Source organism: Salmo trutta, chromosome 12, assembly GCF_901001165.1.
Source record: "Salmo trutta chromosome 12, fSalTru1.1, whole genome shotgun sequence".
Lineage (NCBI taxonomy): Eukaryota > Metazoa > Chordata > Actinopteri > Salmoniformes > Salmonidae > Salmo > Salmo trutta.
This window is the reverse complement of record NC_042968.1, coordinates 24,030,160-24,045,839: the sequence shown is the minus strand read 5'-3', so window position 1 is coordinate 24,045,839 and position 15,680 is coordinate 24,030,160. Positions and strand designations below refer to the sequence as shown.

The following is a 15,680-nucleotide window of genomic DNA, read 5'->3' as shown; positions in this document are numbered from 1 at the left end:
TAAGGCATATTGAGCAGGGCTAGAGGCTCTACAGTGAAATAAGACAGTAATCACTAACCAGGACAGTAATGAACGAGGCATATTGATATTAGAGAGAGGCATGCGTTGCCAAGTGAACATATGCGTCAAGTGAGTGGTTGGGCTGACTGGGGACACGACGATTCAGACAGTTAGCAGGCCGATGCTAACAGTTAGTAGACCGGGGCTAAACAAGCCAGCAGTTAGCAGACCGGGGCTGGCAAGCTAGCAGTTAGCAGACCGGGTTAGCAAGCAAGCAGTTGGCAGACCGGGGCAAGCAGTTAGCAGACCGGGGCAGGCAAGCTAGCAGTTAGCAGACCGGGGCAAGCAAGCTAGCAGTTAACAGACCGGGGCTAGCAAGTTAGCCTTTGGGGGACGTCGCGATGGGGGTAAGTCTGTTTTTGCCTCTTCTTGCGGTGACGTCGATAGACCAGTCATGGAATTAGTAGGGCTCCAAGTAGCTCTAGGTAGCTAGTAGGCCGCAGTTAGCAGAATGGGCCTACAGCGGACGTCGCGCCTGAGGGGCCTGTTGGAATCCTCGGGCAGATTATGTCGGTATTCCAGTCGTAGAGGATCGGTGGGGTTCCGTGCCCCGTACCGGCAGTAGAAGGGATCCGGATATTGTAGCCCAGGAGTGGGCTTCGGTGGTAGGACAGGAGCCCTGGCTGGGCTAGCTTCATGCTAATTGGTGCTTGCTCCGGGATGGAAACGCTAGCCAGGAGTAGTCACCCGGGATTGCGGTTAGCTAGTTGCGAAGATCCAGATGAAAATGTTCAGCGTTTGCGGTAGGAATCCGGGGATATGGGGGAAAAAATAATAATAGGTTCGTTATGCTCTGGTTTGAGTCGCGTTGTTCGAACTGGCGAGAGCTTTCCGAGCTAAAGGTTAGCTGATGACGCTAGCAATGGTTTGCTGACTGATAGCTGGTAGGTAGTTAGCTGGCCAGCTTCAGTTGAGGGATTCCAGATCAGAAGTAAATAGAAATAAATACTTTAGGAAAAAAAACACATCCACGCCACATTGGGTGAGGCGGGTTGCACTTAAATGGAAGCAGTTCCCAAAACCTCTTTTAATGTGATATGTGACATGGAAGTTGTAGTGACTACAGAGCCTCAGTGTTAACATCTCATCTGACGAATGGCGCTCTTTGCAGGACAGTAACCCCAGTCACCACCCTGGGGCATTGGGGTCTACCTTGTCCAGAGGGAAGACTGTCCCTACTGGCCATAGTTTGACACATGCACGTGAAGGAGAGTGGTTGTAACAATAACCAGTTGATCATTATTTTTTAAACAAGGTTGCCCTGCCTGGAGCCCTTTTACCTCACTCAGCAGGGCAGGGCATCCTCCAGCATTACTTAAGGTCATTCAATCCACCATATGCCCCAATGTGGCCTTCTCTTCAATCATTTAACATGTTGTAGGTGGACCAGGGGAGATGGCATTTAAAACAACAACAACCTTTATTCAGTTCTAAGTTAAGAATGATGTCAGTGTTGTGGGTTGCACAATTACGTATAGATCAGTTCTCTAAAGCAATTATACTTGGACCCCCCCACACACACACACTGCCGAAATTGGTCATGTTTAATAATATAACACCTTACATAAGGCATTTATATATCCAACCATGTGTCTAAGCCACATAAAGAAGTTAATCAATAAAAAACGTTGTAACTGTTTTGCTGTGGCTCACAGAAACAGAGCATCGGAGCCTCCTCAGCGTGGAGGGGAGTTCAACCGGCATAGCTGAGGGTGTGTAGAAAAAAAGTACCAGGATCTTAAATATAGTAACTGAAAATGGTTACTAATGATAAGGAAATTGCCCACTTGGCCAGTGTCTCATCTCTTGCAATTATCAATTAATAAAGTCCATAGATTAAAATCCCTTACTAAGAAAGCTCCATCATAATCTTTTGTAGTTCAACACGTTTTAGCCATAACTACTATAAGAACAGTTTGTTAGGGTCTTTGTCTCTTCATTACTTATTCCTCCTCCTCTCCTAGCCCGCCTGCCTTATTGCCGAAGACAATGTACGATTTGTGGAGGAGGCTAGAAGAATTGACACGACACCATCTGATTAAACCTTACGAATCATTTAAACAAGTCAACTACCTGGATGAAATGAAATGTATCTCCACACACTGTGTTGTTTACCATGGTAACCAAGTTTAATTGAATTAGGGGATAACAAAGGTTTGTAAATTTAGATGTTATGTCCATGAAACATTGTATGGATAATATGATATCCCTTCAGTTTTCCTACACTTTATTACATTTTATACCCAATGTAACTTTTTAGGGGTCTTCAGTCTCTGAAGGGAGTGAAATACATCAAGAGTCCTGATTGATGAAAACGGTCTTAAACCAATGAGCTGCAGAAGCCATCAATTCTCAGCATATTGACATAAGGTCTTACTGTATACTGCATTGGTACACAGTAGGCATGGTTGCTCTGTCTGGGGGCACTGCTCTGTTGAGATGGGACTGGGAGGGGGTGGATGGGTCTGTGAAGCACGTGGGTGTGGAGAATGCCTTGCTATAGATTTTACAGCATATTAATGACTGCAGCGAAGAATGAAAAACTTCTAGAGCATGATAAGGAAAAGCCCTGGCCTGACAGCGCGGGGGAGATGCTCCACTCAACCTTTGGTCTCTCAAGCGTCAGTGGGTGTATAAACACAAGGACCCCAAGGCCTGCTTGGTAACGCCCCTTGCTAAGCCGTTAGTGGGAGAGACCTTATCGAGATGGCCACTGCTATTATATCTTTATTGCAGCAATGGGGGTCTTTTATTTCATTTAAACAAGACTATTGAGAGGAGACTAGAGGAGGTTAGATGCGGAGGAATCGCAATTGTCTGCGGTGCTGAGATGTGGAAGACGTTATATGTCAGGTTGGTGTGGTGTCTAAGACCCCGCCTATGTCTGTCCCTTTCTGTCTGCCAGTGTTGGGTGACCCCTTAGGCTGATTTATGGCTGCCCCTCTAGCTCACACCAGCCATCATCTCTGCTGACTATCTGAAAAGGTCACATGAAAAATGCAAGACCGTGATGGGAAGATCCTACAACCTGTGTGTGCGGCAGGAGGCTGTGTCTTGTACAGGGTTGTGTGTGTGTTGAGGCAGGAGACTGTGTCTTGTACAGGACTGTGTGTGTGTTGAGGCAGGAGACTGTGTCTTGTACAGGACTGTGTGTGTTGAGGCAGGAGACTGTGTCTTGTACAGGACTGTGTGTGTGTTGAGGCAGGAGACTGTGTCTTGTACAGGACTGTGTGTGTGTTGAGGCAGGAGATTGTGTCTTGTACAGGGCTGTGTGTGTGTGTTGAGGCAGGAGGCAGTGTCTTGTACAGGCTGTGTGTGTGTTGAGGCAGGAGACTGTGTCTTGTACAGGGCTGTGTGTGTGTGTGTGTGTGTGTGTTGAGGCAGGAGGCTGTGTCTTGTACAGGTGTGTGTGTGTGTGTGTGTGTGTGTGTGTGTGTGTGTGTGTGTGTGTGTGTGTGTGTGTGTGTGTGTGTGTGTGCGTGTTGAGGCAGGAGGCTGTGTCTTGCACAGGGCTGTGTGTGTGTGTTGAGGCAGGAGGCTGTGTCTTGTACAGGGCTGTCTGTGTGTTGAGGCAGGAGACTGTGTCTTGTACAGGGCTGTGTATGTGTGTGTGTGTGTGTGTTGAGGCAGGAGGCTGTGTCTTGCACAGGGCTGTGTGTGTGTGTGTGTGTGTGTGTGTGTGTGTGTTGAGGCAGGAGGCTGTGTCTTGTACAGGGCTGTCTGTGTGTTGAGGCAGGAGACTGTGTCTTGTACAGGGCTGTGTGTGTGTGTGTGTGTTGAGGCAGGAGGCTGTGTGTGTGTGTGTGTGTGTGTGTGTGTGTGTGTGTGTGTGTGTGTGTGTGTGTGTTTGTGCGTGTGTGTTGAGGCAGGAGGCTGTGTCTTGCACAGGGCTGTGTGTGTGTGTGTGTGTGTGTGTGTGTGTGTGTGTGTGTGTGTGTGTGTGTGTGTGTGTGTGTGGTGTGTGTGTGTGTGTGTGTGTGTGTGTGTGTGTGTGTGTGTGTGTTGAGGCAGGAGGCTGTGTCTTGCACAGGGCTGTGTGTGTGTGTGTGTTGAGGCAGGAGGCTGTGTCTTGTACAGGGCTGTCTGTGTGTTGAGGCAGGAGACTGTGTCTTGTACAGGGCTGTGTGTGTGTGTGTGTGTGTGTGTGTGTGTGTGTTGAGGCAGGAGGCTGTGTCGTGTGTGTGTGTGTGTGTGTGTGTGTGTTGAGGCAGGAGGCTGTGTCTTGTACAGGGCTGTGTGTTATACAGGAAGGATTTGCATGGGGATGGGGTCCAGAGGAGACGGGGGTGTTGAACAGCAAGGAAAGGGTGACTTTTTCTGTCAACCACTTTTGCTTTAAAGGTTTTTATAGTGCTTTTTATTTGTCTCATTAGCATTCATAACAAACAGGAAGTGTCAACAGGAGTTTTTGTACAAATTCTTGTACAGTATTTCTGACCTGTGTTGAATGTGTTTACATAATCTGTACCCATTTCTCCATGTCTCTTTCCTGACATTTAATTATCTGATGAAAGGTTTTCTCCCCCCCTCCCTCCCTCCCTGCCTCCCCCAGTGGCCGGGTGCACCCGTTGCTGGGGCGTTTCAGTGAGCTGGGAGCCCTGCTGTCTAGACTGAGGTTGCAGCCAGGTAGTGTGGATGCTGTTCTTCTGGATGCTGGCTGCTCCTCCATGCAGATGGACTGTCCCGAGAGAGGCTTCTCCCTCAGTAAGGATGGCCCTCTGGACATGAGGATGGATGCAGACAGGTGGGACCACGCATAATCACCCCTACACTGCTGATGCGCTCTTAAAGTGGCAGCGCACGGTGAAGGCTCCGTGCAGGATTTCGCCACAAGTTGCACAAAGTATTATTGTCATTTTATGTCCATCACTATGTATTATAGGGTAGCATCAGTGATTAGTAATGATATAGGCCTATGTGTCTGGAGGTTACATTGAACTACCTTCAGCCCAGGTTACTCTAACATAGTATGTGTTTCTCAACACACATACGCTGTTTCCTTCCTACTTCATGCTGGGAAATTTTATAATCTGTGGTGGCAATTTTATTTCCCTGCTTCTGTCACTGGCATGAGAGGAAAGTCATTTGGGTCAACAATTTATTCCCATAGGTGTGTGTGTGTGCGTGTGCGTGTGTGCGTGTGTGCGTGCGTGTGTGCGTGCGTGCGTGCGTGTGTGCACTTTGAGTACTCATAAGGCCTGGAATTTGTAGTCTATCAATCTATCCTTGCCTCCGAGGACTTTGACAGTGATTTGACATGAGCTTTTCAAATTGACAGGTATTATGTTTCTGTGGAGAGGAACGGCAATTGTTATTGTATAATCAGTAGGATTCTGCCGCATCAGCCAACCCTTACAGCAGCAAAATGAAAATGATCGATACATCTCACCATATCAAAGCAGAGTGGTTCATGAACTAGTATATCATGTTAGTGTTCGATGAAGGAATGAGTCACTCTTGCTGTGGTAGATGAACAACATATTAGGGCTTGCATCTGTTTTTTATCTTTACCTCCCATTTACACTGTAAAAACCCATCTTGGTCAATTATGTGGTTTATTTTTGCCCCATTTGAGGAACCCCGTAGGCAATGTATTTTAAACACCATTTGAAGCTACCTATTTTTGTCTCTTATGACAGCATAAACAGACATGGAGCAAAATATCCTTTGTTTTTAGGTTATGATAAGGTGTGACAATTGTACTTAACTCATTAAGGCATTTTATTGTAATTCATATTCCTTAAAAAAAAAGTATTTATTATATTACCCTTGTTCTGTTACCCTAGTTGAAATGACCAATGAACCTCTTTCAATAATTGTTCATATAGCAGATCTCAAGTTTATACAGTTGAAGTCGGAGGTTTACATACACTTAGGTTGGAGTCATTAAAACTCGTTTTTCAACCACTCCACACATTTCTTGTTAACAAACTATAGTTTTGGGAAGTCGGTTAGGACATCTACTTTGTGCATGACACAAGTCATTTTTCCAACAATTGTTTACAGACAGATTATTTCACTTATAATTCACTGTATCACAATTTCAGTGGGTCAGAAGTTTACATAAACTCAGTTGACGGTGCCTTTAAACAGCTTGGAAAATTCCAGAAAAGGATTTTATGCCTTTAGAAGGTTCTGATTGGCTAATTGACAACATTTGAGTCAATTGGAGGTGTACCTGTGGATGTATTTCAAGGCCTACCTTCAAACGCAGTGCCTCTTTGCCTGACATCATGGGAAGATTTAATGAAATCAGCCAAGACTTGGAGACCTCCACAAGTCTGGTTCATCCTTGGGAGCAATTTCCAAATGCCTGAAGGTACCACGTTCATCTGTACAAACAATAGTACGCAAGTATAAACACCATGGGACCACGCGGCCGTCATACCTCTCAGGAAGGAGACTCGTTCTGTCTCCTAGAGATGAACGTACTTTGGTGCGAAAAGTGCAAATCAATCCCAGAACAACAGCGAAGGACCTTGTGAAGATGCTGGAGGAAACAGGTACAAAAGTATCTATAGCTACAGTAAAATTTGTCCTATATCAACATAACCTGAAAGGCTGCTCAGCAAGGAAGAAGCCACTGCTCCAAAACCGCCATTAAAAAGCCAGACTACAGTTTGCAACTGCACATGGAGACAAAGATTGTACTTTTTGGGAAAATGTCCTCTGGTCTGATGAAACCAAAATAGAACCGTTTGGCCATAATGACCATCGTTATGTTTGGAGGAAAAAGGGGGAGGCTTGCAAGCCGAAGAACACCATTCCAACCGTGAAGCACGGGGGTGGCAGCATCATGTTGTGGGGGTGCTTTGCTGCAGGAGGGACTGGTGCACTTCACAAAATAGATGGCATCATGAGGTAGGAAAATTATGTGGATATGTTGACGCAACATCTCAAGACATCAGTCAGGAAGTTAAAGCTTGGTCGCAAATGGGTCTTCCAAATGGACAATGACCCCAAGCATACTTCCAAAGTTGTGGCAAAATGGCTGAAGGACAACAAAATCAAGGTATTGGAATGGCCATCACAAAGCCCTGACTTCAATCCTATAGAAAATGTGTGTGCAGAACTGAAAAAGCTTGTGCGAGCAAGGAGACCTACAAACCTGACTCAGGTACACTAGCTTTGTCAGAAGGAATGGGCCAAAATTCACCCAACTTATTGTGGGAAGCTTGTGGAAGGCTACCTGAAACGTTTGACCGAAGTTAAACAATTTTAAGGCAATGCTACCAAATACTATTGAGTGCATGTAAACTTCTGACCCACTGGGAATGTGATGAAAGAAATAAAAGCTGAAATAAATCATTCTCTCTACTATTACTCTGACATTTCACATTCTTAAAATAAAGTGGTGATCCTAACTGACCTAAGACAGGGAATTTTTACTAGGATTAAATGTCAGGAATTGTGAAAAACAGAGTATTTGGCTAAGGTGTATGTAAACTTCCAACTTCAACTGTAGATAGTAGTCTACACTGTCTATTTCAAGGTCTACTGTACAGGTGATGTTTGTATGCCTGCTCCTTTTCTATGCATTCAAATCTGTTGAGGCATATGTGGATTTTTAATATGCAGAGGTCAGCATGGATTTTTCCTCTGACATAACCTTTTGCATTTGTTTTCCAGCACCAACTAAAACGACACATGATATGTATGATCATTGGCACGTTATTCTTCTAAAGCGTTAAATGTCTTTCCCTCCTAACACTTTGTTGTAGTTGTATTTTTATCCACATGAATTATGTTTCTCTAATGAGATGTACCGAGAACCTGTCGATGAGTAAATGGAGACAAATGAACTGGCAAATATAGACATATGGCTCTGCCACTGGCTACATCTCCCTTGTTAGCCACAGAGGTTTTCAGCTGTGTCTGAGATATGTCAGGCTTCGCCGCTGTCAGCAAGGACGTGACGTCAAGCAGCCTAATTGGGCTCTTCTTTGTGCGTAGGTACCCCGACATGCCCTGCGCCGCTGACGTTGTGAACGCCTTAGATCAACAGGCTCTTGCGTCCATCCTCACTGCCTATGGGGAGGAGAAGCATGCCAGAAAAATAGCCTCGGCCATGGTGGAGGCACGCAGTGTCTACCCCATCACCCGGACACAGCAGCTGGCCAGCGTGGTGGCAGGTACCCTCATTAATTCCCTACATTGTCTTTGAGGCTCAGGGCAGAAACGGTAGGGAAATATTAAGCCCCTGTCTCCCTGTGGGACCTATTTGTCTGGGGAACAATCACGATGGCTCTAATCTCAAGCATCATCCTCTCCTGTCTGGGTTTTGGGTGCCTTTCACACCCCTTTGCTGATGAGATTACTATTAATGAGGAGACAGATGTGTCTGGAGTAGGGTGTGTCTGCCGCTCTGACAAGAGAGAGTGACTACCTCTCTGTTTCACACGAGCCCCCATTCTCCCTTCCCTCACTCCCGTCTTCCTCCTCCCCTTTGTTGCTTTTGATTTCGTTTCCCCACCCTATCTTATTTTATGTCCATCCCCGCAGCCCGTCTCGTTCACACACATGCACACACACTCATGCACAGATTGAGGATGGATCATCATTTTTTAATGCATTTTTGTAAATGTTTTTTTTGCCTCCCTCTGAGAGCTAGAAAGAGAGGTCTTCTCAATGGCTGTTACGGAGCGAGGCGCTACGTGCGTCACACAGGGAGAACAGGTGTGAGGGAGGACAGTTGTTTGATCTCTTTTGAAGAGCAGAGCGAGTCACCAGCAATCTTTATTCCAATCAATCCAAGAGGTCCTGACTCGTGCAGGTCCCAGGGGGTCAGCTAGGCTGCTGGTGACACCGTTGCCTAGGGAAGAATGCCATGTGGGCGGAGGGGAGGTTGTATTTGTGTAAGGGGGCACACTTTGTAGCGCAATGGTTGGGGGTGTTCAGGACTGAAATGATAGTGTGCTATAGGTTTATTGGACGGGTCTTTCTTTTTCTCTCTTCATCTCTCTACCTTTTTGCAGGCACACTTAGATCAGGAGGCAGATCTCTTAAGCCCCATAGACTACAGTGGCAGGAAGCCTTCCAGACTGTTTGGCCATGTTGGGGTGCAGAGCTTATTTTGAGCCAGGGCTCAACACTGTGTTTGCTACCGATAGCCCTGCAGCTCTTCTATAAGGAGTAGTAGCCCTGCAGCGCTTCTATAAGGAGTAGTAGCCCTGCAGCGCTTCTATAAGGAGTAGTAGCCCTGCAGCGCTTCTATAAGGAGTAGTAGCCCTGCAGCGCTTCTATAAGGAGTAGTAGCCCTGCAGCGCTTCTATAAGGAGTAGTAGCCCTGCAGCTCTTCTATAAGGAGTAGTAGCCCTGCAGCGCTTCTATAAGGAGTAGTAGCCCTGCAGCTCTTCTATAAGGAGTAGTAGCCCTGCAGCTTTTCTATAAGGAGTAGTAGCCCTGCAGCTCTTCTATAAGGAGTAGTAGCCCTGCAGCTCTTCTATAAGGAGTAGTAGCCCTGCCTCCTTCATTTCCTTTCCATTTGCCTGTATTATGAAAATGTAGTGACGTACTAAATCAAATAGTTCCTGCCTCAATAGAGCCATTCAGAGTTAATTGTACTGAACGTAATTCTGAAATTTGAATTTGATTCATCTGTTTATAAACCTCTTTAGCAGAGCTAGCTAAAGGACATGGATCTGATTTCATGAGGAGAAAAACACCACAGAAATAGACAAACCAGTCAAATAAATATGACAACCAACCCATAGTTTATATAAATTGATATGAATACAACTAAAACATTTCGGGGTGTGATGAACAAAAGCAACAATTCACTAACATATCAAATATTAGACTATTAGAATTAATTTTGTGTGTTTAGCTTACATACATTTGCATAACACAATCATGCAGTTTTGCTTCAGTTATGGCTCCAATATATTAATTCTAAGCCGATTGTCGCCCACCCCCTTCCCTGCCAGAGTCAACAGTAATGCCTAATGAGTCCTCCCTACCCCCTCTCGCTTGCACCCCAGCATCTATTTTGTTACATATTAAGCAGTGGTGGTTAGGTTGTTGAAGGTGTTGAGACATCATAATGACAGATGCCTTGAGAGCCTTTTACTCCCCCCACTCACTCACTCCCTCCCGCCATACATCCCCTTGTCTCTCTCTTCCTTCCTTTGTGTAAACCCACACAGCTGTGGCTGACTGAGGCCACCACCAGTACATTAATTCTCCCCCCCAAAAAACGTTTTTTATATGTGTGTATATATATATATGTCATGTCTCAATGTAATCAATGTATGAAATGATTGTATTTTCAAATACAATCTCTTTTTAGGCTAAGATGTGGTCAAGTTGCAGTGACCGTCCGCTCCGACAAAAATAGGCCGGCGGATGAATCTAGTTGTCTACTCCTGCCATATAGGCTCTGTTATTCAGTCGGTCAAAGTGGTGTATCCAACCACTAATGCATCTGAAATGGACTCAAGGAGTTGAGAGTTAACGCAGCAGAGTGAACAGGCACATCCTTCATATGGTGATGGACACAGCTAGTGAGGATAACATGATTGACTGTTGTAGGAGTGTGTGGCCTTTCAACCCAACATTCACTCACGTGACGGATGTGGTTAGTAATGGCTGTTTTCCTCGCAATAAATGCATTGTGTCAGTGTGAAGTTTGCCCAGCTAAATGGACACCCTAGTTTTCTTCAATTACAAATGAACAGCCCTTAGAATTGCACCGCTGTGTTGATTTCTAGATCACACTTTCCAGTGTTAAACAACCTCAAAAGAATAACATTCTAATGTGAATTCTAAGTCAAGTTGAGAGAATGTTTTCTATCCTCGTCATGGTGTCTGCAACTTGGTGACATTTGGCGGTGGTGTTTCACTAACCACAGACCGTGAATGAGGCGGTGGTTTCAGCTCACAGAAGCGAATAATCACCACGGCACAAGCCCAATCTCCATGGAGAGTTCACGAGCAGTCCGTTGCACTCATGCCTCAAGCCCTGACAATATTAATGATGTAATACATCCTCAAGTGCCTCACTGCTTTATAGAACACAGGATTTATGAACTAATAATCAAGCATCACTCTGAAATACTCTTGTGCATAAACATGCAGCGTATGGCTGCCTAGGAATGGTTCTTACAGGACTCCAAATGAAGCCATGTAATTTGGATCCCTTATCTTTAGTGGTGTGTTGTTCCACAGTGCAGTACTGTCCTTATTGAGATGCAATTGCTGTAATATGATTGTGAAGTGAATGCCTTTCCCTGACCCCCTTTATAGAAACAAATGAGATGGAAAAGAACATGTACAGCTCAGCGATACCCTTTCATTTCATAACAAGACAGAGTCCATCACGTCAGCCTTCGGACCAGACAATCACCAGGGGTAACATCACCTGGAGAAGAAATTTATTTAAACAAGGGCATTCTTATGTTTCTTAAACTCAATTCTTCGTTAATAATTACGCTTTTTTGGCAATCTTCCAGATTTGATGTCAGGGTTGTAGCAAATACCATTAGACAAAAGTATTTTTAGAATATTATTTATCCATTAGCGATGAAGACAAAGTGATTGGTCTCATAAAATGGTAATAACCACTACATCCCAGAGGGGTTTCAGTACTCCGCTGCCTCCAACAGGTCTGGAGGATTTGGTGTCTGTTTGGCAATGCTATTTGTTCAGCCTGTTCAGTTGATCAATGAGATTGTTTGGATGTAGCTAGATTTGTGTTATCTTTCCCAGTCTGCTGCTTTGTGGCATCTTTGCTTATTTTTTTCTCATGCACTCTAGCTGTGAGACCCTTGAAAGATAAATTAGAGAGAGAGCACAACTTGGTGAGTCTGGGCCACGGCCGCAGCGCAGGTTTTCTATTGATTGCTGGGTGACTCACAGTCAGTGCTGTTGAACGCAGGAGGAGAGAAATGCCACACTGCTCTCTCCCTCCCCTTCTCTCTCTCTCTCTCTCTCTCTCTCTCTCTCTCTCTCTCTCTCTCTCTCTCTCTCTCTCTCTCTCTCTCTCTCTCTCTCTCTCTCTCTCTCTCTCTCTCTCTCTCTCTCTCTCTCTCTCTCTCTCTCTCTCTCTCTCTCTCTCTCTCTCACTCTCACTCTCACTCTCACTCTCACTCTCTCTCTCTCCCCCTGTCTTCTCCTCTCACGTACATGCATGGGCTGGGTCCTACGTCAATGCTGGCATTACTCTGGACAGGGGACACCAAAGCTCCAGATAGGAAACAGAGCAGCGCTTCAGCAGCCAGGAAGGCACTGCAGTCTGGACCCCTTCCCTGTCAATCAGTGCCAGGGAGAAGTGGTCGTGCTCTTCACCCAGCACAGATTGTTTTGTGGCATTTCAAACAGTACCAAATGCAAACATGACCATCTGAGCTTACTTGAACACAGTCTGTCTGAACATGGCGTCATCAAACCATACAAGCAAAGGCAACCATTATAGGCTATTTGCTAGAAATGGGGGGATGAAAAGAGAGTAATCTGAAAGAGAACCATAACTTTATTTTCAATATTATCATAAGCACCTGTTTATTTACAGGTTTTACTTACTGTCATTGTCAATCACATATTAAAGCTGCAGCCTGGACAGGATATGGGGAAATGTGGCTATGATCGGGGCTTATTCAAACTGGGAGTTAGGTTAAAAACTAAGAGTCATTAGAGAGCTGTGAGACTTTTGGTCTGTTGCTGAGAACCATGTGTCTCCTGGATAGAATGTGAAACATTTCAGGTATGCTGCTCTCCAGATGAATAACATGCTTTCTGCGCTATATAAATGCTTCATGTCATTTGTTTAATTTATTTAAAATAAAAACATTTCTTTGTCTCTAGGATCTTTTGCAACCAGCGCTCTCTATGCCCGCAAAGATCGGCTTCAGCGGCCCTCACACGTTGCCACCAAGACATTTCAGGCGCTGCGTATGTTTGTCAATGATGAGCTGAATGAACTGCATGCTGGACTCTGCACTGCTCAGACAATGCTTAAACCTGGCGGCCGCCTCTGTGTGCTGACCTTCCATTCACTAGAGGACCGCTTGGTAAAGCGTTTTCTCCATGGAGAGGATGTAGGTGCCCCACCCCGTCGGAGTCTCTGTCAGAGAGTCCAGCGATGGGAGGAAGAGGAGGAAGAAGAGAAGGATGGGGAAAAGGACAGTGGTCACTGGGTTGACCTGCAGAGAGGGGTGCTGATGCCACAGGCAGAAGACGTACTGGAGAATCCACGGGGACGCTCAGCCAAACTCAGGGCAGCATTCAAACAATAACCCTCTGGAACTTGGCCTCAACCTGCACCAATTAAATCCTCCTTGTTTTTTAACTAGACTACAGAACCACCAGGCTGGTCTTCGTCAGACACGACCATACTGATCATATCCAGGCACAGTCTCACTGGTGTCGGTCGGGTGACATACAGAACAAGTGCCTTGTTAATGGTGGAACGCTGAGGCTGACTGGTATTTAACTGCCGTGCACTAATAGTCAACAATCCATGTAGGCATGTACTCCGTAGTTCGTAGTATACTGTGTGTTGGCACTGAGTATTTATTTAATTTAGTTTAAGTGACTTGTGTACAATTTTTGAAGTATAGGAAACACAATTGTGCTGAAGCCTAAGTTGAAGATAACAAAGGTTAAGACAAGGATTCTAATATCCCATAACTCTTTGCATAAATGAGAAGGAATTAGAAAACAAAGGGGCCAGCTATGCTAGTTAGCAACGGCGTTGGTCCCATGAATCTGTTTATTTTACGAAATATTCCAATCTGGGTATCTTCAACCTAGGCTGAAGCCAGAGATACGGAAGACAAAAAGTCTCTCACTCACTCACTCAATTTGTACTGCATTACTTTATGGCTGAGCTGACACAGTTGCATACAGTAACAAGTTCTGTCTTGAATTCTGAGTTTCCTCAGTTCTCCCCGTTGGCTGAACCCATAATGTCTTTGCTCTTTTGACTAAATAATTTAATCAGTACAATGTTGCCTCCAACCGACTGATGAGTATCCAGATTAACGGATATAGGCACTAACCTCCCTCACTGATGTCTGTATACTCCAGCAATGAGATGACAACTTCCTAGGTAGTTTTGGCCGAATGTGTACTGCACTGCATGAATCAGTAATGTCTTTAAATACCAAGTGACTCAAGTGTCACAAGTGGTGGTGAATGAGCGGATGACTGTTTCGTTCATGAGCCTTCTCCAACTGTTAACAGATGAGGTGTTTTGATCTGTACTATTGGACCTTGTCTATTTGTAATTGCTCCATCAAGAGGATCAAGAATTTTCTTCCCCTCTGCCTTGTTCTGTACACTCTAAATATACACTTCTTGTTACCTTGGAAACTAAACAGCACAAGTAACATTAAACTGTGTTTTAATCTTCTGCGAAACGATGCCGTATGTAGAATATTTACGCCCCTCCCTTTGAGGTCAGTCGACGTCACACAGTCGTCATGGTTATTTGAATTCAATTTGAAATAAGAATGGTAATCCTGTTTGATCTGTTCTTTAATGGATGGTCCATGGGTTCTAAGCCCCTTAGTCTGTAGACCCCCATTCCTCCCCTCTAATCAGGAATGATTCAGACGTGGAACACCTGGTGTGTGGAATCTGAATTCAAAACTAAAAATGTGACTCTCCCCCTTTTGATGACCACAATATAACTGTGACTCATAATCGTGCAACTGGTGACAATTCCAACCATAAATTCTTCTATAGATATCCGCCAGCACCTGTACACATCATCTGCCTTTTCCTTCCTGTACACCCTCTCTGCCACCTGACCAAAATAAAGCTTTCTTCAGTTCTCCCAAATTTGTCTAACTTTCACCAATTTAACAAACTTTGCTTTGTTTCTCCTCACTTCTCGTAACCTGTGTCACTTTTTGTCTTTTACTAGTAAGGAATGACCCCTCAACACGTAGCAAATTCCACATTCTTCTTTACATTCAACTCCATCAACAAGTCTTTTGTATTAACTAAAGCTGTCAACAATTGTTGTCAGTTTTCTCTGTTTTATGCTCTTGTTCATGGATCCTGATTTGGCAATATTAAGACTTGTAACGTACAGTTGTTGCCCAAAATTTTGAGAATGACACAAATATATATTTTCACAAAGTTTGCTGCTTCAGTGTCTTTAGATATTTTTGTCAGATGTTACTATGGAATACTGAAGTATAATTACAAGCATTTCCTAAGTGTCAAAGGCTTTTATTGACAATTACATGAAGTTGATGCAAAGAGTCAATATTTGCAGTGTTGACCCTTCTTTTTCAAGACCTCTGCAATCCGCCCTGGCATGCTGTCAATTAACTTCTGGGCCACATCCTGACTGATGGCAGCCCATTCTTGCATAATCAATGCTTGGAGTTTGTCAGAATTTGTGGGTTTTTGTTTGTCCACCCGCCTCTTGAGGACTGGCACCCCAATGGTGGAACAAGCTCCCTCACGACGCCAGGACAGCGGAGTCAATCACCACCTTCCATAGACACCTGAAACCCCACCTCTTTAAGGAATACCTGGGATAGGATAAAGTAATCCTTCTAACCCCCCCACCCTCCCCCCCCAAAAAAGATATAGATGTACTATTGTAAAGTGGTTGTTCCACTGGATATCATAAGGTGAATGCACCAATTTGTAAGTCGCTCTGGATA

At 44.8% G+C, this 15,680-nt stretch overlaps 1 protein-coding gene across 3 annotated transcripts in view; it reads left to right on the top strand.

The window, feature by feature from the left end:
• LOC115203217 (probable methyltransferase-like protein 15) overlaps positions 1–14,841 on the top strand; it is a 65,586-nt gene extending 50,745 nt beyond the window's left edge. For all 3 annotated transcript variants that reach the window (XM_029767682.1, XM_029767681.1, XM_029767680.1), the window contains exons 4-6: positions 4,613–4,804; positions 8,014–8,192; positions 12,862–14,841. In XM_029767682.1, the coding sequence (XP_029623542.1) occupies positions 4,613–4,804; positions 8,014–8,192; positions 12,862–13,292 (802 nt within the window). In that variant the 3' untranslated portion in view covers positions 13,293–14,841. The remainder of the gene's footprint in view (positions 1–4,612; positions 4,805–8,013; positions 8,193–12,861) is intronic.
• Positions 14,842–15,680: the final 839 nt, after the last annotated feature.